This window comes from Microtus pennsylvanicus, chromosome 1, assembly GCF_037038515.1.
Source record: "Microtus pennsylvanicus isolate mMicPen1 chromosome 1, mMicPen1.hap1, whole genome shotgun sequence".
Classification (NCBI taxonomy): Eukaryota; Metazoa; Chordata; class Mammalia; order Rodentia; family Cricetidae; genus Microtus; species Microtus pennsylvanicus.
Genome location: NC_134579.1, coordinates 150,134,285 through 150,159,787, shown reverse-complemented (window position 1 = coordinate 150,159,787; position 25,503 = coordinate 150,134,285). Strand labels below are relative to the sequence as shown.

General features: G+C 47.8%; 1 protein-coding gene across 1 annotated transcript; it reads left to right on the top strand.

Annotated features, from left to right (window-relative positions):
* The first annotated feature begins 4,172 nt into the window (after positions 1-4,172).
* On the top strand, positions 4,173-15,538 carry Galp (galanin like peptide). Its single transcript, XM_075992858.1, has 5 exons — positions 4,173-4,256; positions 5,268-5,316; positions 9,092-9,172; positions 10,240-10,317; positions 15,396-15,538. The coding sequence occupies exons 1-5, from the start codon at positions 4,173-4,175 to the stop codon at positions 15,449-15,451; spliced, it is 348 nt and encodes a 115-aa protein (XP_075848973.1). The 3' UTR covers positions 15,452-15,538.
* The last annotated feature ends 9,965 nt before the right edge of the window (positions 15,539-25,503 follow it).

Here is a 25,503-nt window from a genome sequence, read left to right as displayed (position 1 = left end):
AGCTACCATGTGGTTGCTGGGAATTGAACTCAGGACCTTTGGAGGAACAGTCAGTGCTCTTAACCGCTGAGCCCCTATCACATTATTTATTTTGTGTATGCGTGTGCTTGCCTATGTGCCCCAGCATGCTTGTAGAGTTCAGAAGACAGCTTCTTGGAGTCATTTCTCTTCCCTGGGAACTGAACTCAGGCTGTTAGGCTTGGCAGCAAGCTTCTTTTCCTGCTCAGCCTTCTTGCTGAGCTCTGTTGTTGAGACAGGGTCTCGTGTAGTCCAGGCTGGCCTGAAACTTGCTGTGTACAAGAGAATGACCTTTGCCCGGAGATGGTGTGGCACATACCTTTAATCCCAGCACTTGGGAGGCAGAGGCAGGTAGATGGATCTCACTGAGTCTGAGGCCAGCCTGGTCTACAGAAGGAGTTCCAGAATAGCAAGGGCTACACAGAGAAATCCTGTCTTGAAAAAACAAAAAATTAAATTAAAATTAAATAAGTAAAAATTAAAGACACACACACGCAGAGAGAGAGAGGGGGGGGATGACCTTGAATTTCTAATCTTCCTCCTCCACCTCTGGAGTATTGAGATTACGGGTGTGTACCGTCACCTCTGGCTCTGGTGACCAATACTCTATTCTTTTCCTGTCTCGTTTTTCTAACAGTTAGCCTTCTATACCACAGCTTTTAAATCAGTAGATTCAAATAATATAAAAGTTACCAGGGAAGGCCAGTTGGATGGCTGAGCTGATAAAGGTGCTGGAAACTAATTGTGAGTTCAATTCTTAGGACCTACAAGATGGAGGGAGAGAACTGAAATTTGTCCTCTGACTTCCACACGCAGACTATGTATGGAGGATTTTTCTTTCCCTTGTGCTAGGCAACATTGCCTAGAGGCAAGCTAAAGTATACAGGAGGGGCCTGGAGAGTTGGCTCCGTGGTTAGGAGCCGCTGCTGTTCTTACAGAGGACCTGGGCTCCGTTTCCAGCACCCTCATCAAATGGCTCACAATCGACTGGCTCACAATTGACTGGCTCACAATCGACTGGCTCACAATCGATTATAATTCCGGATCTAGGGGCTCTGGCACCGGTTTCTAGGGCAGATGCCCATAGGTTCTGTGCAAACGGCAGATTTGGAGACCTGTGGGGAAAGGTCCCACTAGCACTGAAAACAGTTGTATATACTTCATTGTACATTTTCCATTAACCGGCTCTCTCGTTTCTCCCTCCTCTCTACTCTTTCCTGTTTGTTTTCGCGTGCTGTAGGGTAGGTGTGGCGGTCAGGGGGCAATCCGAGGTTTGATTCTCACCATTCAGCCCCTTCAGCTTGTTGGATGCAAGGTCTCTCTCTCTCTCTCTCTCTCTCTCTCTCTCTCTCTCTCTCTCTCTTTATTTATTGAGTGTACATTGGGGTTTTGCCTGCATATATGTCTGGTGAAGGTGTCAGATCCCCTGAAGTGGAGTTACAGTTGTGAGCTACCATGTGGGTGCTGGGAATTGAACCCGGAGCCTTTGGAAGAGCAGTCAGTGCTCTTAGCTGCTGAGCCATCTCTCCAGCCTCCGGCTGCCAGGGTCTCTTGTTTATAGCTGTGGAGCTGTGGATACCCGAGTAGCTGACTGTGAGCTGCGGGCACTTTCCTCATTCCACCCTCCATTTCAGCGTAAGACAACTGGGGTTACAGAAGCACATTCCTGCAACCGACTTTTCCATGAGTTCTGGGGATCCGAACGCCAGTCCTCAACCTTTCTAGGCAAGTGCTTTGTCTGTCCACTGAGCCATTTCTCCATGTGTATGCTCACTTCCTCTCCCTCTCATTCCCTTTTCAAGATTTATTTCATTTGATCTTACATGCATATGCACCATGTGTGTTCAGGTGCCCGTGGAGGTCAGAAGACGGTGTTAGATTCCTTAGAACCAGAGTTAAAAAGGTTGTAAGCCACCTGGTGTAGGTGCTGGGACTGAACACAGGCTTCTTCTTTCTTCTTCTTCTTCTTCTTTTCTTCTTCTTCTTCTTCTTCTTCTTCTTCTTCTTCTTCTTCTTCTTCTTCTTCTTCTTCTTCTTCTTCTTCTTCTTCTTCTTCTTCTTCTTCTTCTTCTCTCTCCCTCCCTCTCTTTTTTACAATAGTAGCAAGTGTTTTGTTTTGTTTTGTTGAGACAGGGTCTCTCTGTGTATCCCTGGCTGTCCTTGGAACTCCCTCTGTAGACCAGGCTGGCTTTGAACTCAGAGAAATCCACCTGCTGCCTCTGCCTCCCGAGTGCTGGGATTAAAGGTGTGTACCACTACTACCTGGTAGTAGCAAGTATTCTTAACCACTGAGCCATCTCTCTAGCTTCATCTTTTTTATGAATTTGTGAGTGTGAGTGTGTGTATCCACAGAGACCAGAAAAGAATGACAGATTCCCTGGAGCCAGAGTTACAGGCAGTTGTAAACTATCAGTGTGCATGCTGAGAATGAAACTTGTGTCCTCTGGAAGAGAAGGAAACACTTTGAACTGCTAAATTATCTCTTCAAGTTCTCTCTCTCTCTCCCTCTTCCTCTTCCTCTCATTCTTTCTTTTTTTGTTTTTTTTTTCAAGACAGGGTTTCTCTGTAGCTTTGGAGCCTGTCCTGGAACTAGCTCTTGTAGACCAGGCTGGCCTCGAACTCACAGAGATAGGCCTGCCTCTGTCTCCCAAGTGCTGGGATTAAAGGCGTGCGACCCTGCCGCCCAGTATTCATTTTTAAACTGTATCTTGTATTCCAGTTTAGCTTCAAACCCAAGGATGACCTTGCATTCCTGACCCTCCAGCCTGTACCTCTGGGGTGCACAGCCTATTCCTTTAAAAAAAATTATTTATCATGAATACAGTGTTCTGCCTGCATGTATGCCTGCAGGCCAGAAGAGGGCGTCAGATCTCATTACAGATGGTTGTGAGCCGCCATGTATGTGTGCTGTGAATTGAACTCAGGACTTCTGGAAGAGCAGCCAGTGCTCTTAACCTCTGAGTCCTTGTTTTATTTAAGCACATATTTCAAAATGAAGCTTAAAAAAACCCTTAAGCCAGATGTGGCATATACTTATCATAGGAGGATCAAAGTTTGAAGCAAGCCTGAGTTTAAAAAGTGAGCATCCTGTAGGTTTATCCTGTAGCACAAGCCTGCTATTCTAGTTGCTTAAGAAGTTGAGGCAGGGCTGGGCAGTGGTGGCACACTGCACGCCTTTAATCCCAGCACTCGGGAGGCAGAGGCAGGCGGATCTCTGTGAGTTCGGGGCCAGCCTGGTCTACAAGAGCTAGTTCCAGGACAGGCTCCAAAGCTACAGAGAAACCCTGTCTCAAAAAAAAAAAAAAATGAAGTCAAGGTTACCTTGAGGAAATTAGTGAGATTCTATATCAAAATAAATCACATTAAAAGTACCAGCAATGTATAGTTTAAGGATAGAGCTCCTGCTTAGAATCCCTCGGTGAGCGGCTGGGGGTGTGGCTTAGTGGTAGAGTGCTTGTATGTGAGAAGCCCGAAGTTCAGTTTCCAATTCCCAACCTCTACCCCTACACAGGCAAAAAACACAGAAAGAGGAGAGATGCCAAGACAAACAGATCAGAATGTTCATTTTATTTTTCTATGATACATTTAAAATAAAAAGACCCAGCACCCAGGGAGATAGAGGCAGGTGGATCTCTGTGTGAGTTCGAAGCCAGCCTGGTCTACAGAGTGAGTTTCAGGACAGCCAGAGATACACAGAGAAACCCTGTCTCAAAAAAAAAAATTAAAAATTAAAAAAAAAAAAGACATTCTCTACCCACTGTTGGGCACCGCAGTGATGTCATGCTTCATGCATATGGCCAGACTCATTCAGCTCCAGACACCGTGTGCACTTTCGTTTTTTTCTGGGGGGTAGAATAGATCAATTCCATTCATTAAAACTCTTGCCACCATATCACAGCGGTACACAACCCTGCTGTGGAGAATAACTTTTTTGTTTTGTTTTTTTTTGAGACAGGGCTTTTCTGTGTAGCCCTGTCAGTCCTGGAAGTTTCTGTAGACCAGGCTGACCTCGGACTCACACAGAGGTCTGCTTGCCTCTGCCTCCAGACTGTTGCGATTAAAGGCGTGCGCCACCGCCACGCAGTTTCAAGGATAACGCTCGCTCTGTCTTTGCAGCCTCCATCAGCTGTGTGCTGTGTTCTTCCAGCTTCGGAATGGCCTGCTCCGTGCATCTGGTCCTCCTTGTCGCCATCTTGCTGAGCCTGGCAGGGACGCCCGAGACTGTGCCTGTTCGCAGGGTAACTAACCCTTCTGAGGAGAGGTTTTACATTGTTTTTTTCTGGTTTGATCCGGGGGGGGGGGCGGGTCTTGTAGGGGACAAGCTAATGTCATAAACCTGAGAAGAAAAATGGGGGTGACCTCATCAACTTGGCCCTGGGAGTGGAGTGGAGAACAGGTGAAAAATAGATGGTTGGGATTGAGTTTCTTCAGCCCAGTGTGATGGCGCCTGCCAGTCATCCCAGCGCTCGGAAAGCCGAGGCAGAAGAATTCAAGGCCAGTGGACAACACAGTGAGATTCTAATAAAAAAATAAAGAGATAAGAAAAGAGAGGGGCTGGAGACATGGCTCAGCGGGTAAGAGCACTGACTGTTCTTCCAGAGGACCCAGGTTCAATTCCCAGCACCCATATGGCAGCTCACAACTGTCTGTGACTCCAGTTCTAAAGGATCAGGCACCCTCACACAGACATACGTGCAGTCAAAACACCAATGTAATATAATAAATAAATATTTTAAAAAAGAGAGAGAGAGAAAAGGGTGATGAGTGTAGCTCAGTTGGTGGTGTGCCTGTCTACGAGGGAGAAGCTCTAGGTCCCATCCCCAAGGTCATGGTGGTGTGTGCCTGTAATCCCAGCACTCAGGAGGCAGAAGCAGGAGGGTCAGACATTGGAGAGTAACTTGAGCTAGTCCTGTTTCTTACAGTCTGTCTGTCCGTCTGTTGTGGGGGTTGTACATTATGCAATGGGAGTGTGGAGGTCATAAGATAACCTGCAGGAGTAACATCTGTTTTCCATGTCCTGCTTGAACTATGTCATGCTTTCACCAAAGCATCTTTACCCACTGAGCCACCTTGCCCTGGCCCTCCACTTGCTAGGTTATAGGAGATCCTAACTGCACAGGGCTGAACTAGGGACTAAGCAGAGCTGTGTCACTGACTAGTATCAAGGTGATATTGTGATCTGCATCACCCTAGACTTCTGGGATCTTGCCACTTTCTTATCTTGGTCCACTTTTCTTCATCTCTTCCAGGGACGAGGAGGATGGACCCTCAATAGTGCTGGTTATCTCCTGGGTCCTGGTAAGCGCTCTTTCTCCATACTTTGACCTTCACTCATGCCTACCTGATGCCAGTCGTGTTGTGAACCCGACAAAGATGCTGAATCAGTTGCTTTTACATCACTATGACCAAAATGCCTGATAGTCAAGGGTGGAAGGATTCATTGTGGCTCATGGTTTTAGAGGGGTTCTCTCCGTCATGGTAGGCAAGGCTTGGCAGGTCAGTATGCATCGCAGAAGAGGGAGGGTGTGGAGGAATTCAGGGATCACTGTGTAGCCAGGACGATAGGTCAGACTACAACCTTCAAAGGCCTGCCCTTAGTGACCCATTTCCTTTGGTTAGACCCCACCTACGAAAGGTTCCACAACCTTCTAGAAATTCTAGGGGAATGAACAAGTGTTCAAAACCTGAGCCTGATGTGGGACGCCCCTCTGTATGCTGTGAATGCGTTTTATTACCATTGGTTAATAAAGAAGTTGATTTGGCCAGTAGCCATGCTGAATAGAGTCGGGTGTGTGGGGGAAATCCAAGCAGAAACACAGGGAAAAAGAAGATGGAGTTAGGGAGATGCCAACAGCTGCCGAGGAAGCAAGATGTGAGGTAACAAGCCATGAGCCTCATGGTAAATACAGAATGATAGAATTGGGTTAAGTTAAATTAAGAGAGGGGCTGGAGACATGGCTCAGCGGGTAAGAGCACTGTTAAGCTAGTTAATAATAAGCCTGAACTCATAGGCCAAACAGTTTGTAATTAATATTAAGTCTCAGAGTGGTTATTCAGGAACTGCTAGGTGGGAGAGAAACCTCCATTTACATGAGCCTGTAGGGGGCGGTTCAGATTCAAGCTATTCCCTCTGTAGCCCAGGCAGAAGGCTGCAGGCAGGGCCTGCCATGATATTCAGGGTTAGTCTCCCTGGGTCTCCATTTCTGGCTCTGAGACAGGGAGGACAATGGTGGTCCCCACATTGGGGAGAGGGTTATGAGGTTTAAGTAAGTTGTCTACATAGCTCAGTTGGTAGAGCTCCTGCCTAGCTCACTGAAAACCTTGGGTTTAATGCCAGAACTGTATATAACATTAGGTGTGGGATCACAGCCCTCTGATCTTAGCACTTGAGAGGCACAGACAGGTGGATCAGGAATTCAAGGACATCATGAGCTACTTTGGGAATTTGAGACCAGGGGTACCTGAGACCCTGTCTCAAAACAAATAATATAAAAAATATTCATTAAAATGGCTCAGTGTGTAAAGGTACTTTTTGCCTGATGGTGCAAACCAGATACCCTGAGTTTGAGACTAAAACCCACATAAAGGGAGAGGGGAAGGGTTGACAAGATGGCTTTGTGGTTTTTGCCTCCAAGCCTGATGACCTGAGCTCCCAGTAGCCACATGGTAGAAGGAGGGAACCTGGGTGAGCCTATGCACAGGGGTGAGGTGGCCTGGGTGAGCCTATGCACAGGGGTGAGGTGGCCTGTGTGAGCCTATGCACAGGGGTGAGGTGGCATGAGTGAGCTTATGCACAGGGGTGAGGTGACACGAGTGAGCTTATGCACAGGGGTGAGGTGACACGAGTGAGCTTATGCACAGGGGTGAGGTGGCCTGGGTGAGCCTATGCACAGGGGTGAGGTGACACGGGTGAGCTTATGCACAGGGGTGAGGTGGCACGGGTGAGCTTATGCACAGGGGTGAGGTGGCACGGGTGAGCTTATGCACAGGGGTGAGGTGGCCTGGGTGAGCCTATGCACAGGGGTGAGGTGGCCTGGGTGAGCTTATGCACAGGGGTGAGGTGGCACGGGTGAGCTTATGCACAGGGGTGAGGTGGCACGGGTGAGCCTATGCACAAGGGTGAGGTGGGACAGGTGAGCCTATGCACAGGGATGAGGTGGCACGGGTGAGCTTATGCACAGGGGTGAGGTGACACGGGTGAGCTTATGCACAGGGGTGAGGTGACACGAGTGAGCTTATGCACAGGGGTGAGGTGGCCTGGGTGAGCTTATGCACAGGGGTGAGGTGGCCTGGGTGAGCTTATGCACAGGGGTGAGGTGGCACGGGTGAGCTTATGCACAGGGGTGAGGTGGCCTGGGTGAGCTTATGCACAGGGGTGAGGTGGCCTGGGTGAGCTTATGCACAGGGGTGAGGTGGCCTGTGTGAGCCTAGGCACAGGGGTGAGGTGGCACGGGTGAGCTTATGCACAGGGGTGAGGTGGCCTGGGTGAGCCTATGCACAGGGGTGAGGTGGCCTGGGTGAGCCTATGCACAGGGGTGAGGTGGCCTGGGTGAACCTATGCACAGGGGTGAGGTGGCACGGGTGAGCTTATGCACAGGGGTGAGGTGGCCTGGGTGAGCCTATGCACATAAACACATACACGATAAACAAAGGCCGAGGAAATGTGGTTTTTAACAATGAGTTACACAATACCGGCACACAGTGGGTATCAGTTTCTCTGCCCACAGTGGGCACCGTATAATGATTTAGATGCCTTGCTTTCGGGTTTTTCTTCCACCCCTGCCTCTTCACTTCCCCAAATGAATCTTCTTCGGAGCACTTGCTCTTAGCCACCAAAGCCACCACACGCTATGCCGGAGGCTAGGCTCGGCTCACTAGAAGTTAAACTGGGTTGGGTGGGTGGGTGTGCCTTTTCCAGCACTTGGGAGGCAGAGGTCAGTGGGCTCAAGGCCAGTCTAGTCTACATAGGGAGTTCCAAGCCAGCCAGAACTACATTGTGAGAATTTGTCCCAAAATATAGAGGAGGCCACAGGTTAGGGCTTATGGAGTTAGTCAGCACTCCTGCCATTTGAGGCTGGCGCCCGCCCGGCACTGCAAACTGTGAGCCACACTGCTTCACTTTTCCTATCCTAAGTCTCCTGCACTTTTATTCTGAAATGAAGATCTGTTTCTCACAGGCTTCAGTTAGAAGCCAGCAAGTTGGCTAGATGAGTACGGACCAGGGTTCTATCCCCAGAAGGAGCAAACTGACTCCTTTTAAGTGTCCTGTGACCTTCATTCAAATGCCATGGCGTGTGTACTGCTCCCTACATCTCTCTCCTCCTCCTCCTCCTCCTCCTCTTCCTCCTCCTCCTCCTCCTTCTCTCTCTCTCTCTCTCTCTCTCTCTCTCTCTCTCTCTCTCTCTCTCTCACACACACACACACACACACACACCTAACAAATAAATGTAAAAGAAAGTAAGGAAACCCCATGTTGCCTTGACAACATGACAGGAAGAACTGAAAACGTAAGATTTGTCCTCAGACATAGGTGGGTTACTGTAGGTGGACCTGTCCCGACCGCCTGCTCCCAAATAATTATTAATTATTATAATTAATAATCTATAAATTATAGATGCTTGGCCAATAGCTCAGGCTTGTTACTAACTAACTCTTACCATTTAACCCATTTCTGTCCGTCTGTGTGCTGCCCCAAGGTTCGTGGCTCTTGCCCCTATCCCATCTTGTGTGTCCTACTTGTTCTCCGCCTGGCTGGCGACTCCCCTGACTCTGCTTCCCTCATTCCATCATTCTCGGTTTGGCTCTTCTGCCTCTTTATCCTGTTCAGCTATTGGCCAGTCAGCTTGTTTATTAAACCAATTGTAGCGACATACATCACACAGTGGGCAGAAGGATTATTCTGCAGCAGGTTACAATCCTAGGCTAAGCTAAGTAAATCAGGTCTGGTCAGTGCACAGCCTATCCTTGTGGCTTTGGTTGGTGTGATTCTGCCAAATGCTAGAAGGACTTGCTGGGCCCCGTGTGAGGTCATGCTGTTAAACAGCTCTCTTGCTTTATCCCATCCCTTCCCTAGTCGCCCACGTTCCCTCAAATGCAGACCAAGGCAGGAAGAGGGACTCGGTTCTTGAGATCCTAGACCTGTGGAAGGCTATCGGTGAGTAGCGGTTTCCTGCATCTCCAGCATCCCCCTCTACATACCTTCTGCTCAGCCATGGAGGTCCAACACTTCCCCAGATATGGCTGAATGTCTCTCACAAGGACAAAGGCCTGACTGAGAGCCACTGGACACTCAAAGATTCCAAGGGAATAAAGAAAGGGAAACCACATATTGACCGTCAAGAAACCTCTGCATTTACTTATCTGCCTATTTTGTTTATTGTGCATGTGTGTGCACATGCCACAGTTCTGTGTAGAGGTCGGAGAGCAACTGATGGGAGAGTCAGTTTTCTCCTTTTACCACGTGGATCATGGGAAAGAAACTCAGCTAGTGTTGCACTGGCTCACTGGCCCCTCTTTGGCGTTTTAGTGCGTCGTGATTGTTAAAAATAACCTTTAAAAAGAGCCTCTCTAGCCGGGCGGTGGTGGCGCACGCCTTTAATCCCAGCACTTGGGAGGCAGAGGCAGGCGGATCTTCTGTGAATTTGAGAAAAACCAAAAAAAAAAAAAAGAGCCTCTCTGCCGGTGTAAAGAACTCCAATCGGCTGGAGATGGCTCAGTGTTTAAGAGCATTGCCTGCTCTTCCAAAGGTCTTGAGTTCAATTCCCGGCTCACAACCATCTGTAATGAGGTCTGGTGCCCTCTTGTGGCCTGCAGACATACACACAGACAAAATATTGTATACATAATAAATAAATAAATTTAAAAAAAGAACTCCAATCAAACCAGATTAAACTAAATAAAAAATGCCCATGTTTAATGCCACATTCCTGAGTGGATGGGGACCGCATGGCGGGGAAAGGAGCCCACGCAATCCCGAAGACCACGTGTTTCTTTTTCCAGTGCAAGCCTAAAAACCCTGTGGGAGTGGTCCTGACCCTCCCCGGGGAGGGGTCAGTGCTTGGCAGGCTGGGAGTTGGAGTCCGGACCGGGGCAATTCCCAGGCCAGGGGCTGGGGTGACACTTCCAACTCAATATTACATTCTAGACTCTTTGGATATAGGGTTGTTAAAGGGCCAGGGCCTCACTTTTGACCGAACAATGGTGTCTTGTCCCTTTCCCTAGATGGACTCCCTTATTCCCGCTCTCCACGGATGACCAAGAGGAGCCTGGTAGAAACGTTTATCAGACCAAAGAATGAAGGTAAAGATGGGGAATGTAGGCGAGGAGGGAGAAGAGGGGAAATGAAAGGATGGGTGAGCGGCAGGAAGCTTGGGGAAGGAGTGGCAACCAGCCAAGAGAGTCTCTCTGCAAGCCCTTCTCGCTCCACACACCCGCCTCTCCCTTCATCTCTTGCCTTCATCTCTCAGGTCAACAACAATTCCTTCACTTCAGATTCGGCCTCAGGGACCAACTCTAATTTCCCCATCTGTCCCAAGATCTTACAATTGAGCACTTTCCCATTTAAGGCCCTAGACCAAAACTTGATAGTGCCTCTGTTTCTAAGCCTTGCATGGTCAGACTCCTCGAAGTCCTTCAGAAACTAGTTGAGCTGGGTGCTGGTGGCGCACACCTTTAATCTCAGCCCTCGGGAAGCAGGGGCAGGCAGATCTCTGTGAGTTTGAGACCAGCCTGGTCTACAGAGTGAGTTCCAGGTCAGGCTCCAAAGCTACACAGAGAAACCCTGTCTCGAAACCGCCCTTCCCCAATCTGTAGCTAAGGAGGTGACTCAATTGGAAAAGACTTGAGTTTGGATCTCCAGCACCTACATAAAAGTAGGGATCCTAGGAGATGATCCTAGTCTAGCTGCTTTTACCAGGCTCCAGGTTCCATGAGATACCCTGACTCAAAAACTAAGGTAGGAAGAGGGAAGAAGGCTCAGCAGTTAAAAGCGCTTTACTGATCTTGCAGAAGAACCAGATTCTGTCCCTAGCACCCACAGAGTGGCTCACAACCATCACTCCATTCTCAGAGAAACGACATCCTTTTCTGGCCTCTGTGGGCAGCAGACACACATGTGGTACACCAATATATATCTGGGCAAAACACAAATAACACACAAAATAACAACATAAATCTGAAATATTAAAAACCAGTACACTGTGGTCCGACATGGGGACAGAGTAATGGATTTGTAAGGCACCCAGGCCTCTGTATCATTGGTAGAGTGGAGTTACTCAAAGTCCACCTGCTGGGGCCAGAAAGATGGCCCAGAGGTTAAAGTCTTTGCCTAGAAAGCCAGGTAACTGGGGTTTCATTTCCGACACCCAGGTAAAGGGTGGCCCCACAAAAGAAAGAACTGACCCCACAAAGTTAGAGTTGTCTTCTAACCTCCACACATGCACCACGGCAATATTCACACCTCCTACACCCCACACCACACATACACCACGGTAATACTCACACCTCCTACACCCCACACCACACATACACCACGGCACATACTCACACCTCCTACACCCCACACCACACATACACCACGGCACATACTCACACCTCCTACACCCCACACCACATACACCACGGCACATACTCACACCTCCTACACCCCATACCACACATACACCACGGCACATACTCACACCTCCTACACCCCACACCACACATACACCACGGCAATATTCACACCTCCTACACCCCACACCACACATACACCACGGTAATACTCACACCTCCTACACCCCACACCACACATACCACAGCACATACTCACACCTCCTACACCCCACACCACACATACACCACGGTAATACTCACACCTCCTACACCACACACCACACATACACCACGGTAATACTCACACCTCCTACACCACACACCACACATACACCACGGCACATACTCACACCTCCTACACCCCACACCACACATACCACAGCACATACTCACACCTCCTACACCACACACCACACATACACCACGGCACATACTCACACCTCCTACACCCCACACCACACATACACCACGGTAATACTCACACCTTCTACACCCCACACCACACATGCCACGGTAATACTCACACCTCCTACACCCCACACCACACATACACCACGGTAATACTCACACCTCCTACACCCCACACCGCACATACACCACGGTAATACTCACACCTCCTACACCCCACACCACACATACACCACGGCACATACTCACACCTCCTACACCCCACACCACACATGCCACGGTAATACTCACACCTCCTACACCCCACACCACACATACCACAGCACATACTCACACCTCCTACACCCCACACCACACATACACCACGGCACATACTCACACCTCCTACACCCCACACCACACATACACCACGGTAATACTCACACCTCCTACACCCCACACCACACATACACCACGGTAATACTCACACCTCCTACACCCCACACCACACATACACCACGGTAATACTCACACCTCCTACACCCCACACCACACATACACCACGGTAATACTCACACCTCCTACACCCCACACCACACATACACCACGGCACATACTCACACCTCCTACACCACACACCACATATACACCACGGTAATACTCACACCTCCTACACCCCACACCACACATACACCACGGTAATACTCACACCTCCTACACCCCACACCACACATACACCACGGTAATACTCACACCTCCTACACCACACACCACACATACACCACGATACATACTCACACCTCCTACACCCCACACCACACATACACCACGGTAATACTCACACCTCCTACACCCCACACCACACATACACCACGGTAATACTCACACCTCCTACACCCCACACCACACATACACCACGGTAATACTCACACCTCCTACACCCCACACCACACATACACCACGGCACATACTCACACCTCCTACACCCCACACCACACATACACCACGGTAATACTCACACCTCCTACACCCCACACCACACATACACCACGGTAATACTCACACCTCCTACACCCCACACCACACATACACCACGGTAATACTCACACCTCCTACACCCCACACCACACATACACCACGGTAATACTCACACCTTCTACACCCCACACCACACATACACCACGGCACATACTCACACCTCCTACACCCCACACCACACATACACCACGGCACATACTCACACCTCCTACACCCCACACCACACATACACCACGGTAATACTCACACCTCCTACACCCCACACCACACATACACCACGGTAATACTCACACCTCCTACACCCCACACCACACATACACCACGGTAATACTCACACCTCCTACACCACACCCCACACCACACATACACCACGGCACATACTCACACCTCCTACACCCACACCACACATACACCACGGTAATACTCACACCTCCTACACCCCACACCACACATACACCACGGTAATACTCACACCTCCTACACCACACACCACACATACACCACGGTAATACTCACACCTCCTACACCCCACACCACACATACACCACGGTAATACTCACACCTCCTACACCCCACTCCACACATACACCACGGTAATACTCACACCTCCTACACCACACACCACACATACACCACGGTAATACTCACACCTCCTACACCCCACACCACACATACACCACGGTAATACTCACACCTCCTACACCCCACACCACACATACACCACGGTAATACTCACACCTCCTACACCACACACCACACATACACCACGGTAATACTCACACCTCCTACACCCCACACCACACATACACCACGGTAATACTCACACCTCCTACACCCCACACCACACATACACCACGGCACATACTCACACCTCCTACACCCCACACCACACATACACCACGGTAATACTCACACCTCCTACACCCCACACCACACATACACCACGGTAATACTCACACCTCCTACACCCCACACCACACATACACCACGGTAATACTCACACCTCCTACACCCCACACCACACATACACCACGGTAATACTCACACCTCCTACACCCCACACCACACATACATCACGGCACATACTCACACCTCCTACACCCCACACCACACATACACCACGGTAATACTCACACCTCCTACACCCCACACCACACATACACCACGGTAATACTCACACCTCCTACACCCCACACCACACATACACCACGGTAATACTCACACCTCCTACACCCCACACCACACATACATCACGGCACATACTCACACCTCCTACACCCCACACCACACATACACCACGGTAATACTCACACCTCCTACACCCCACACCACACATACACCACGGTAATACTCACACCTCCTACACCCCACACCACACATACACCACGGTAATACTCACACCTCCTACACCCCACACCCCACAGGCCACGGCACATACTCACACCTCCTACACCCCACACATGCAATGCTAATAATAAAATTTTAAACTTAAAACTTGAAAGGACCTCAATAGGCTTAGGACACCCCAAGTCCAAGTTCTTAGCACAAAGGAGATTTATTTGCCCCAGAGTGACAGAGGGCAGGGAATAAGAGACAGAGATGGGAGATAGAGGACCAGGGAGAAGGGGAAGGGAACAAGGGAGGTGGGACGGGGTGTTTGTCCTGGAGGAACAAAGGACTGCCTCTGGATAGAGAGGAGACGGAAACAGCCATGGCCCATGAACAAATGGTAGTTTATTTTATTTATTTATTTATTTATTTATTTAGGTTTTTCAGGACAGGGTTTCTCTGTATAACAGTCCTAGCTGTTCTGGAACTCGCTCTGTAGACCAGGCTGGCCTTGAACTCAAACAGATTGGCCTGCGTCTGCCTCCTGAGTGCTGGGATTAAAAGACATGCCCCACCACCAGCTGAGCGTTTAATTTTAATTAGGAATGTTAATTAGGGTAGCCAAAGGGGGCTTTGATTGCTGGACTTCAATACTTTGATAGCTGGACCTTGGTAGTCAGTCTTAGGAGAAGGATGTGGGGGGCTGAAGAGATGGCTCAGAGGTTAAGAACACTGGCTGCCCTTCTAGAGGTCCTGAGTTCAATTCCTAGCAACCACATGGTGGCTCACAACCATCTATAATGAGATCTGGTGCCCTCTTCTGGCCTGCAGGGATACATGCACGCAGAACACTGTATACTTAATAAGTAAATAAATCTTAGAGAGAGAGAGAAAGAGAACTGTAATCTAATGGTTTTTAGCAAGGGGAGGGGAAGGTAAAAGCAAAACCTGTCAGCATCATGTTTGCCATTGCTTGTGCCTGCTAGAACCCTTCAAATATTAACCCATCTGCCGTTGCTCTCCTGTTACAGATCTGCACGTCCTGGACAGGAATATTCCCAGGGAAGCCGCCCTGATAGAGACTTAGCCATGCCTCACCCTTCACTCTTTTCCAGCTCATCCGGCCTTCTACCCCCTCTCATTGCTCTGAGACCAAGACCCTACAAAACTATCCCCAAATCTCACTACAACATGTTGTAATATTTAAAGAATTATGCGGATCTAACTCTGGAGTGTCTCTGGTTTGATTGATTATTCTTGGGGTAAGTCTAAGGTGTCATGGGGGACTGGAGAGATGAGTCCGTTGTACAGAGCAAATTTTGCTCTTCCAGAGGACATGAGTCCTGTTTCCAGTACCCACACTGTCCGGCTTGTGGCCCAGGGTAACTCTAGCGCCAGGAGCACTGACACCTCGGGGCTCTAATGCCTCTGGCCTCCGTACCTACATTGTCGGGCTCGTAGCCCAGGGCAACTCTAGCACCAGGAACACTAACGCCTCTGGCCTCTGTAGCTACCAGCATTGCTTCCACAAATTCACAGACACACTCGCATGCTGAATCTTAATACGTCAATAATAAAAAATAAATACTTTTTAGAAAACGAAAAATTGGGGGCTGGAGAGACAGCTCGTGGGTTAAAAGTACTTCCTGCTCTTACAAAGGACCTGTGCTCCATTCTTAGCATTCATGTCCAGGGTTCACAACAACCTGAAACTCCAGCTCCAGGGAACCCAACGGCTCTAGCCTCCAACAGCACCTGTACTCAGGTACACACAGCCACATGCAGACACAAAAGATGTCATTAAGGGACCTAAGAGTCCTAAGGGGACACTTTGGAGGCAGGTGGGCAACCATAGAACCTTCCTGCAATATATTCTGGCTAATTGCGTTTTAAAAAACTCTTATATTTATTTCTAGTCCTGGGAATGGAACCCAGGTCATGAGGATGGCTGTAATTGTCTTTACTGGTTGAGCCATCTCTCTGGCCCAGACTAATAGCATTCTTCTGGGATAATTCTCTGGTCTTCAGCCAACACCTAAGTGTCTGAGAGCCTTTGCTTGAGAAGACTCTCGAGGCATCATTGCTGCTTCTGCCCCCACGTCAGAGAAGACCGTTTCGCACTAGACCTTGTTAAGCTGTGGATCAACGACCAGGCACTGCAGACTTCAAGGCCAGCTTCGGTACTAGGATCAGGTTCACCTAATGTTAGGCTCTGCCCCACCCAACTTGCCCGCCTGTTCCTAGTGGCCCCTGTATCTTGTCCCCCCCCCCCCTCACAGAACAACTGAACAGGGTCCCTTAACCCATACTCCCCAACCTTCTCCTTTCCCAAACTGCCAAAGAGCTAGACGGGCAGGGGTTGGGACAGGGTCGGGAAGAAGGCCCCGTTTCTTTGCAGCCGCCATCATCTCCGGGCTTCCATTTCCCGGGTTTTGGAAAACGTATGCATATTGCACCAATACTCAGTCCCAAGCAGAGAAGAGACCTCCCCTTCTGCCGTGAGTTAAGGAAAGCTAAGCTTTCCTAGGTAAGGTGGTTGTTAGAAGACCGCTAAAGCCAGGCAGTGGTGGCGCACGCCTTTAATCCCAGCACCTGGGAGGCAGAGACAGGCGGATCTCTGTGAGTTCAAGGCCAGCCTGGTCTACAAGAGCTAGTTTCAGGACAGGACAGGCTCCAAAGCTACTCGAAAAAACAAACAAAAAAAAGTAGTTAACCTCTTTAAACTGGAGTTTTCTTTCTAACACCTTCTGTAGGGCTGGATTTGTGAATAGATATTGCTGAAATTTGGTTTTGTCGTTGACTGTCTTACTTTCCCATTTACAGTGAGTTAGGTTCCCTCGCACCAGTGTAAGAATCCAGGTTCAGGGTGGGCAGAATGGCCCCTGCCTTCAAGCTGTGCTCAGTCCCCAGCACGGTGGTGTACACCACCAGCTAGTGAAGGATTAAGACATTAGCGTGGCATGTATTGTATATTTAACGTTTTCTGAAAATGGATTTTATTTTTTTTAAATTTATTTTATTAATTTATGTTTATTGGTGTGAGGGTCAGATGCCCTGGAACTGGAGTTACAGACAGTTGTGAGCTGCCATGTGGGTGCTGGAAATTGAACTCAGGACCTCTGGAAGAGCAGCCAGTGCTCTTAACCACTGAGCCATCTCTCCAGCCCCAAATGGATCTTATTATTATGGTTTATTTTGTTTTATGGGATGGGGGCGGTAGGAGGAGTTCAAGGTCTCAATATATAACTTTGCCTGTCCTGGAATTCACTATGTAGGTCTAGCTGGCCTTGAACTTGTGAGCAAAGTTTCTCCCTCAGCACCTCCCCTCGGAGCCCACAAGTTATAACCGAATAACAAGAAAGTAAACGTAAATGTGCTGGGCAGGTTGTGATGTGCCTCTTAATCTCAACACTTGGGAGGATGAGGCAGGAGGATTGTTGCCGATTTGAGGGTAGGCCATACTGAATAGTGAGTTTTAGTTCAACTACATAGCCAGACCATCTCTGATAATTTAGATCCAGGCATGGTGGCAAACACCTTTAATCCGAGCCGTAGAGAGGCAGGCAGATCTCAGTTTGAAGTTAGCCAGGACTACATAGCTCATGAGAAACGGTCACCGAAAGAAATTTGAAAATAATAAAATATCAAGGTCTAAGATTTTAATATATAATAAGAATAGTAATGTTATTATTATTATTTGGGTTTTTGCTTTTATTTTGATATTTATTGAGCTCTACATTTTTCTCGGCTCCCCTCCCTGGATCTTTCCTCCCCCAATGTCCCCATGCTACCAATTTACTCAGGAGATCTTGTCTTTTTATGCTTTCTACTTCCCATGTAGATTAGATCCATGTAAGTCTTTCTTAGTGTCCTCACTGTTGTCTAAGTTCTCTGGGATTGTGGTTTGTAGGCTGGCTGTCTTTGCTTTATGTTTAAAAACCACCTATGAGTGAGTACATGTGATAATTGTCTTTCTGTGTCTGGGTTACCTCACTCAGTGTTTTCTAGTTCCATCCATTTTGCTGCAAAATTCAAGCTGTCGTTATTTTTTTCTGCTGTGTAGTACTCCATTGTGTAAATGTACTGTTGGACCCTAGAGTCCAATCACCAAGTAGGAGTCGCCCCAAGAGACCATCTCTCAAACCAGAGCTGATGTAAAAGCATGAGAATTTTATTAATTCTGTCATGACAGGGTCTTTCATCATTAGAGAGGCCAGAAAGACCCCAAACAGCTGGTACAGACTACTTTTAAAGAAAAAAAAATCCACAGAAGCAGGGGGGGGTGTCTGGGGGTTGTTCTTTAACTATTATGATTGGCTTATTCAAAAGGGCTATTACCATTAATTGGCTGGAGAGCAGTTGCCAGATGAGGTAAGAGGAAACATCTGAGGGTCACTTTGACGCTTTTCCCAGGAGCTGAGTCAACATCTTAAAGGTTATCTTGCCCCAATTTCTGGAGAACATCCACAAAGACTCAGGGAAGTGGAAAGTTTCCAACATTTCAGTACGTGTGTGGGTAATTGTTAGACTCCTGGTTCCCAGGGGAGGGGGAGCACTACTGCTGAGAGGCCCGAGTTGTCAGAAATGGCTTTAGAGTTATTTTAGAGTTCTACAGTACCACATTTTCCTCATCCATTCTTCAGTCGAGGGGCATTTAGGTTGTTTCCAGGTTCTGGCTATGACAAACAAAGCTGCTATGAACATAGTTGAGCACATGTCCTTGTGGCACGATTGAGCATCCTTTGGATATATACCCCAAAGTGGTATTACTGGGTCTTGAGGAAGGTTGTTTCCTAATTTTCTGAGAAATCACCACACTGACATTCAAAGGGGCTGTACCAGCTTGCATTCCCACCAGCAATGCAGAAGTGTTCCCTTTTCCCCACAACCTCTCCAGCATAAGTTGTCATCAGTGTTTTTGATCTTGGCCATTCTTACAGGTGTAAGATGGAATCTCAGAGTTATTTTTATTTGTATTTCTCTGATGACTAACATTTGAACATTTCTTTAAGTGTCTTTCAGCCATTTTAGATTCCTCTGTTGAGAGTTCTCTGTTTAGGTCTGTACTCCTTTTTTTTTAATTGGATTATGTGATCTTTTGATGTCCAATTTCTTGAGTTCTTTGTATACTTTGGAGATCAGACTTCTGTCTGATATGGGGTTAGTGAAGATCTTTTCCCTTGCTGTAGGCTGTTGTTTTGTCTTGTTGACTGTGTCCTTTGCTTCACAGAAGCTTTTCAGTTTCAAGAGGTCCCATTTATTAATTGTTTCTCTCAGTGTCTGTGCTTCTGGGGTTATATTTAGAAAGTGGTTCCCTGTGCCAATGCGCTCAAGTGTAGTATTGTTTTTTTAAGACAGGTTTTCTCGCTGGGCGATGGTGGTGCACGCCTTTAATCCCAGCATCGGGAGGCAGAGGCAGGCGGATCTCTGTGAGTTCGAGACCAGCCTGGTCTACAGAGCTAGTTCCAGGACAGGTTCCAAAGCTACAGAGAAACCCTGTCTCGAAAAAAACCAAAAAAAAAAAAAAGACAGGTTTTCTCTGTGTAGCCCTGGCTATCCTGGAACTTGCTTTATAGACCGGGTTAGCCTGGAACTCAGAGATCCACCTGCCTCTGCCTATCAAATGCTGGGATTAAAGGCGTGCGCCACCACCACCGCCTGGCTCCTCGCAGGTTTTAGAAATATTCAGGGTGCTTTGCCTGCACACCATGTGTGTGGCTGCTGCCTGAGGCTGTCAGAATAGGGGCTGGGTCTCCCGAGACTGGAGTTACTGGGTGTTGTGAGCCACTATATGGATGCTGGGATTCAGATCCTCCCAGGGGCTTCTGCAAGAGCAGTCAGTGCTCTTAACCACTGAGCCATCTTTCCAGCCCTGAAGCACAATAAATAAAAACTTAGGGTCAGAAATTAGGGTTCAACCTGAAGATCCGAAAAACAAAACAGCCAGCCAGTGGCTCTTACCTCAACCTCAGTCTGAAAATGGTGATCCTGCCCCCAGGAATCTCAGAATGAGGCTGAGTCTGAGAGCTATCTCCCCCATTTTATATTCCTCTTTAGGGCTGGGATTAAAGGCAGGTACTACTCGGTTTCTATGGCAGCAAGTGGGTTCCGGGATTCAAGGTGTGTGTCATTGTGGCTACTGGAATTAAAGGTGTGTGCTACCATAACCTGGTCTATAAAGCTGGTCTATAAAACAGTGGGACTGTTTTACTCTCAGATCTTCAGGCAGTCTTTATTTATTAAAATACAATTGGGAGCCAGGCAGTGGTGGCGCACTTGGGAGGCAGAAGCAGGCAGATTGCTGTGAGTTCGAGGCCAGCCTGGTCTACAAGAGCTAGTTCCAGGACAGGCTCCAAAGCCACAGAGAAACCCTGTCTCAAAAAACAAAACAAAACAAAACAACAACAACAAAAAAACCAATTGAAATGCAACTACATAGCCCATTCTAACACATTTAAGCCAGTGTCATTTTTAAATCTGCACCACTCAAATTGCCCTTAAATGTTAAGCAAGTAACTTTATCCTAAATTCAAAACAAATGTGTCAAGACTCATAGAATATTTGGTATCCCTTGATAAGCACCATACAGCTTCCAAAACTATAACTATGCCTACACTTCATTGTTATTTAATATTGAATCAATGACTTAGACAATAAGATACCGTCCCGAAATGAGATATAGCAAATGTTTCCCAAACCTGCAGGGTACACAAGCGCTCTGTTCTGGTGCCCTTAAAAATTATTTGATTTTAGCTTGGCAGTGGTGGCACACGCCTTTAATCCAGCACTCAGGAGGCAAAGGCAGGCGGGTCTCTGTGGGTTTGAGGCCAGCCTGGTCTACAGAGCGAGTTCCAACACAGCCAGAGCTACACAGAGAAACACCATCTTGGAAAATAAAACAAAAAGATGTTACAAAGATTTCAATGAAGAGATGCTAGGACCAAATACAGGGATGTGGAGCCTCTGTACCCTCTCTAGGTACCACTTTCTCCATGACTTCAACATCCTAGAAGGAGCAGATCTCAGTTTTTTTTAAATTCATCCTTAAAAATATTTATTTCTGGGATTGAATAAATGGTCCCAGAAAAAAGGTTAAGAGCGCTGGCTGCTCTTCCAGAGGACCCAGGTTTGCTTCCCAGCACAAGCATGGTATCTCAGAACCAACTGCAACTCCAGTTATACTTGCAGATATTTGGGCAAAACAAAACAAAACAAAAACCCAAACCAAAACAAAACACATGAAATAAAGACAAACGTTTTGAAAAGAGATTTATTTCTGGCTCCTTGAACCGGCACAGTGTATAAAGGCACTTGCTGCCAACCATGACCTAAGTTGAATCCCCAGGACCCATATGATGGAAGGAGAGAACCGGCTCCCGAAAGTTGTCTTCTGACCACAAGGGTGTTTGGCACACCTGTCCTTACCCCCATTGTACTCACAAAATAAAGAAATAACGTGTAATAAAAAAAATTGGGCGGGGGCGTGTTTGAGACAGGATTTCTCTGTGTAACAGTCCTGACTGTCTTGGAACTCACTTTGTAGACCAGGCTGGCCTCGAACTCACAGAGATCCACCTACTTTTGCCTCCCGAGTGCTGGGGTTAAAGGTGTGTGCTGCCACCGCCTGGCAATGTAATGATATTTTTAAAAGAAATATTTATTACAGCAGGGCGGTAGTGACACTTGGGAGGCAAAAGCAGGCGGATCTCTGTGAGTTCGAGGCCAGCCTGGTATAGAGAGTGCTTTCCAAGACAGGTTCCAAAGATAGAGAAAAACCCTGTCTAGAGAATAGAAAGGGAGGGCAAGAGGGAGGGAGAGAGAGAGAAAGAGAGAGAGAGAAGGAGAGAGGGAGAGAAGAAAGGGTCTCTTGTCGTTCAGGCTACAGCGAAAGTACCTTAAATTTCTGAGTCTCCTATTTGGGATTATAGGTGTGTGTCATGTTTTATGCAACGTTAGGGACAGATCCTTGGCCGCTTGTGTGCTATGGCAAACACTCTGACGTCTGAACTGCACTGCCAGCCGAGGCTGATAAAAGGATTTGATTACTCATTCGTTTTTTTTTTTTTAAGTTTTAGAGGGCATCTCTTTTTAAAAAAAAAAATATTTATTTTGTCTGTGTGTATGTCTGCAGGCCACAAGGGGGCACCAGACCTCATTACAGATGGTTGTGAGCCACCATGTGGTTGCTGGGAATTGAACTCAGGACCTTTGGAAGGGCAGGCAATGCTCTTAACCTCTGAGCCATCCCTCCAGTCCCCAGGGGGCCTCTCAACGAACGTCCTCAACTGGCCTTACACTCACTCAGGAGGCCAGGCAAACCTTGACTTTACGACCCTTCTGTCTCATCCTCCCAAACTACAAGGCGTTAGAACCACGCCCTGGTAGTTTAACAAATTAATCCCCTCCCTGTGGCAGTCCCAGGTTAAATCATCTTTTAATCTCGGGAAAATGACGCCTTAAATGGCGACTAGGGGCTCGAGGCAATTGCTGGGCTGATTCACAACCGGAAGACAGGTCCCTTGCTTCCTTATATAAGCGACGACGCTAGCGCTTCCGGGCGCTTTGCAGAGAGAGCTTGCAAACATCTAGGCTGTGGAAGCGAAGACAACACCAGGGGTAGGTGAACCAGGGAGGAAGGTGAGTGAGCGAGGCTGTGTGTTCGGATGTTTATGCAATGGAGGCTCCTTCATTGTTTAGCTGGGCACGAAGCCCCTGTAACTCCGCACTCGTGGCTGAGGCAGGAGCATGCGTGTTCCGGGTAGATGGGGCAGCAGGTGAGGCATTCTTAACAAACAAAAAGAACCCCCAGGTACCTACCTAAGAACTCCTACAGTGTTCTTGGATGAATTTCTTTCTTCCTGGTAAGTCACCAGGATGCTGTTTTGGACTCCAAGCGCGGGTTCTACTTCGGTCCGATTTATATCCCTCGACACACTCGTCGCTAGGTCATGCGATTGCATAATTGAATTTGTTTTTTAAAAATTATTTTTATTTTATTTTTTCTTTTGAGATGGGGTCTAGTTTCAGATTAGTTTAGTTCCTCCTGCCCCAGCTTTCGGGGCTGGAATCAGGTACAGTATTCCTTTTTGTTTGTTTGGTTTTGGTTTTTCAAGACAGGGTTTCTTTGTGTAGCCCTGACTATTCCTGGAACTCACTCTGTGGACTAGGCTAACCTCGAATTCACAGGTCTGCCTGCCCCTGCCTCGAGAATGCTGGGATTAAGGCATATGCCACCACGGCCTGGCAGTTATTCTTAATCAACACAATTATACTAAGCCGTGGGGATAAAGAAAACAATAATTCGTTGTGGGAGGCTATGGGCACGCTTGCCTGTAATTCCAGCTCTCAGGCGCCAAGTTGCAGAATGAAATTCAAGGCGGTCTGGGCTGCATAGCTCTACTCTTGTGTCAAAATGAAAAAGAAAGAGAGCCAGGGAGGCAGAGGCATCTGATCTCTGTGAGTTCGAGGCCAGCCTGGTCTACAAGAGCTAGTTCCAGGACAGGTTCCAAAGCTACAGAGAAACCCTGTCTTGATAAATACAGTACCCCCAAACCATTATGGAACAAGTTTAAGTCAGTGATGAAAAAGTTGCAATTCCAGAAACGTTTAAAAAATATTAGATTTTTAACACTATTTTGGGAGGACTCGGTGGTGAAGTTTGTTGTTTATAAATTTATTTTTGCAGGTACTGGGCATGTGACCCAAGATGTCAGGTAACCACCCTACCAACTGAGCTGCATCTCCAACTTTATAATCTCCTTTTGTCTAGGACAGAGACCTATGTAGCCCAGGCTGGCCCAGAAGTCACAGATATTTCTGCCTCTGCCTCCAGAGTGCTAGAATAACAGGCGTACACCATAATACCTATCTTGCAATTAACTGTGTTTTTATTTTATCATTTAAATTATTAAAATAATTAAATAATTAGGTCAGGCACTGGATAGACAGCTCTCTGAGTTTGAGGCCAGCCAGAGCTCCACAGAGAGACCCTGTCTCAAGCAACATTTTGTGGGCCTGGCGGAGGCGGCACACACCTTTAATCCCAGCACTCTGGCAGAGGCTGGCAGATCTCTGTGCTTTCAAGGACAGCCTATTCTGGAAGGACAGCCAAGACTGTTACACAGAGAAACCCTGTCTTGAAAAAAAAAAACCCCAAAACAGGCATTGGTGGCCTCTGACTGCCCAGAGCTGGGATTAAAGTTGTATGTCTCTATGCTCGTGAGCCTCAACGTGGGTGCTAGAAATTAAATCTGAGTTCTCTAGAAGAGAAAGGAGTGCTCTTAACTGCTGAGCTATCTCTACAGTACACAAAATGGCTTTTTGGTTTGTTTTGGGTTTTGTTTGTTTGATTTTTGATTTTTTGAGACAGGGTGTTTCTGTGTAGCAGCTCTGGTTGTCCTAGAACTCGCTCTGTAGATCAGGCTGGCCTCAAACTCACCGAGAGCTGCCTGCCTGTGCCTCCCAAGTGCTGGGATTAAAGGCGTGCACCACTGCCACCACTGCCCTGCGAAACTCTGTCTTGAAAAACAAAGTGAATCTCTTGTAGCCCTCATCTCTTTTACTTAATACTTGATAGTTAATGCGTAATTTAGGGTGGTTTCAAAATTATGGAAAGTGTTGGGCTCCCACCTTTTCTTTGCCTAGGATTACGGGTACATTTAATCATACACATCTAGAATAACTGATTTAAATGATTATCTTGGGGGCTGGAGAGATGGCTCAGAGGTTCAAAGTACTGGCTGGTCTTCCAGAGGACCTGGCAGCTCACAACTGTCTGTAATTCCAGTTCCAGGGTATCCGACACCCTCTCACAGATATACATGGAGGCGAAACACCAATGGGGTGGAGGCCAGAAGACAGTTTATCAGAGTTGGTACTCTCCTTCCACTATATAAGTCCAGGGGATTTAGCTCAGGTCATTGGGCTTGACCGGAGACACCTTTACCCCCTGAGCCATCTCGCAGATCCATAAAATGGATTAATGTCTGCTTTACTGAACAGGCCCCGTGTGTTTGGGGATTTAGGAGGCAGCAGAGTCAGACTGATCTGGTTCCTTCTTCTCTCCCAGGCTTCGGGACCAACACTGGGCTTATTGGCTGTGGCTGAAGGAGTAGATCTGTTTAGACAGGAATCACAGAC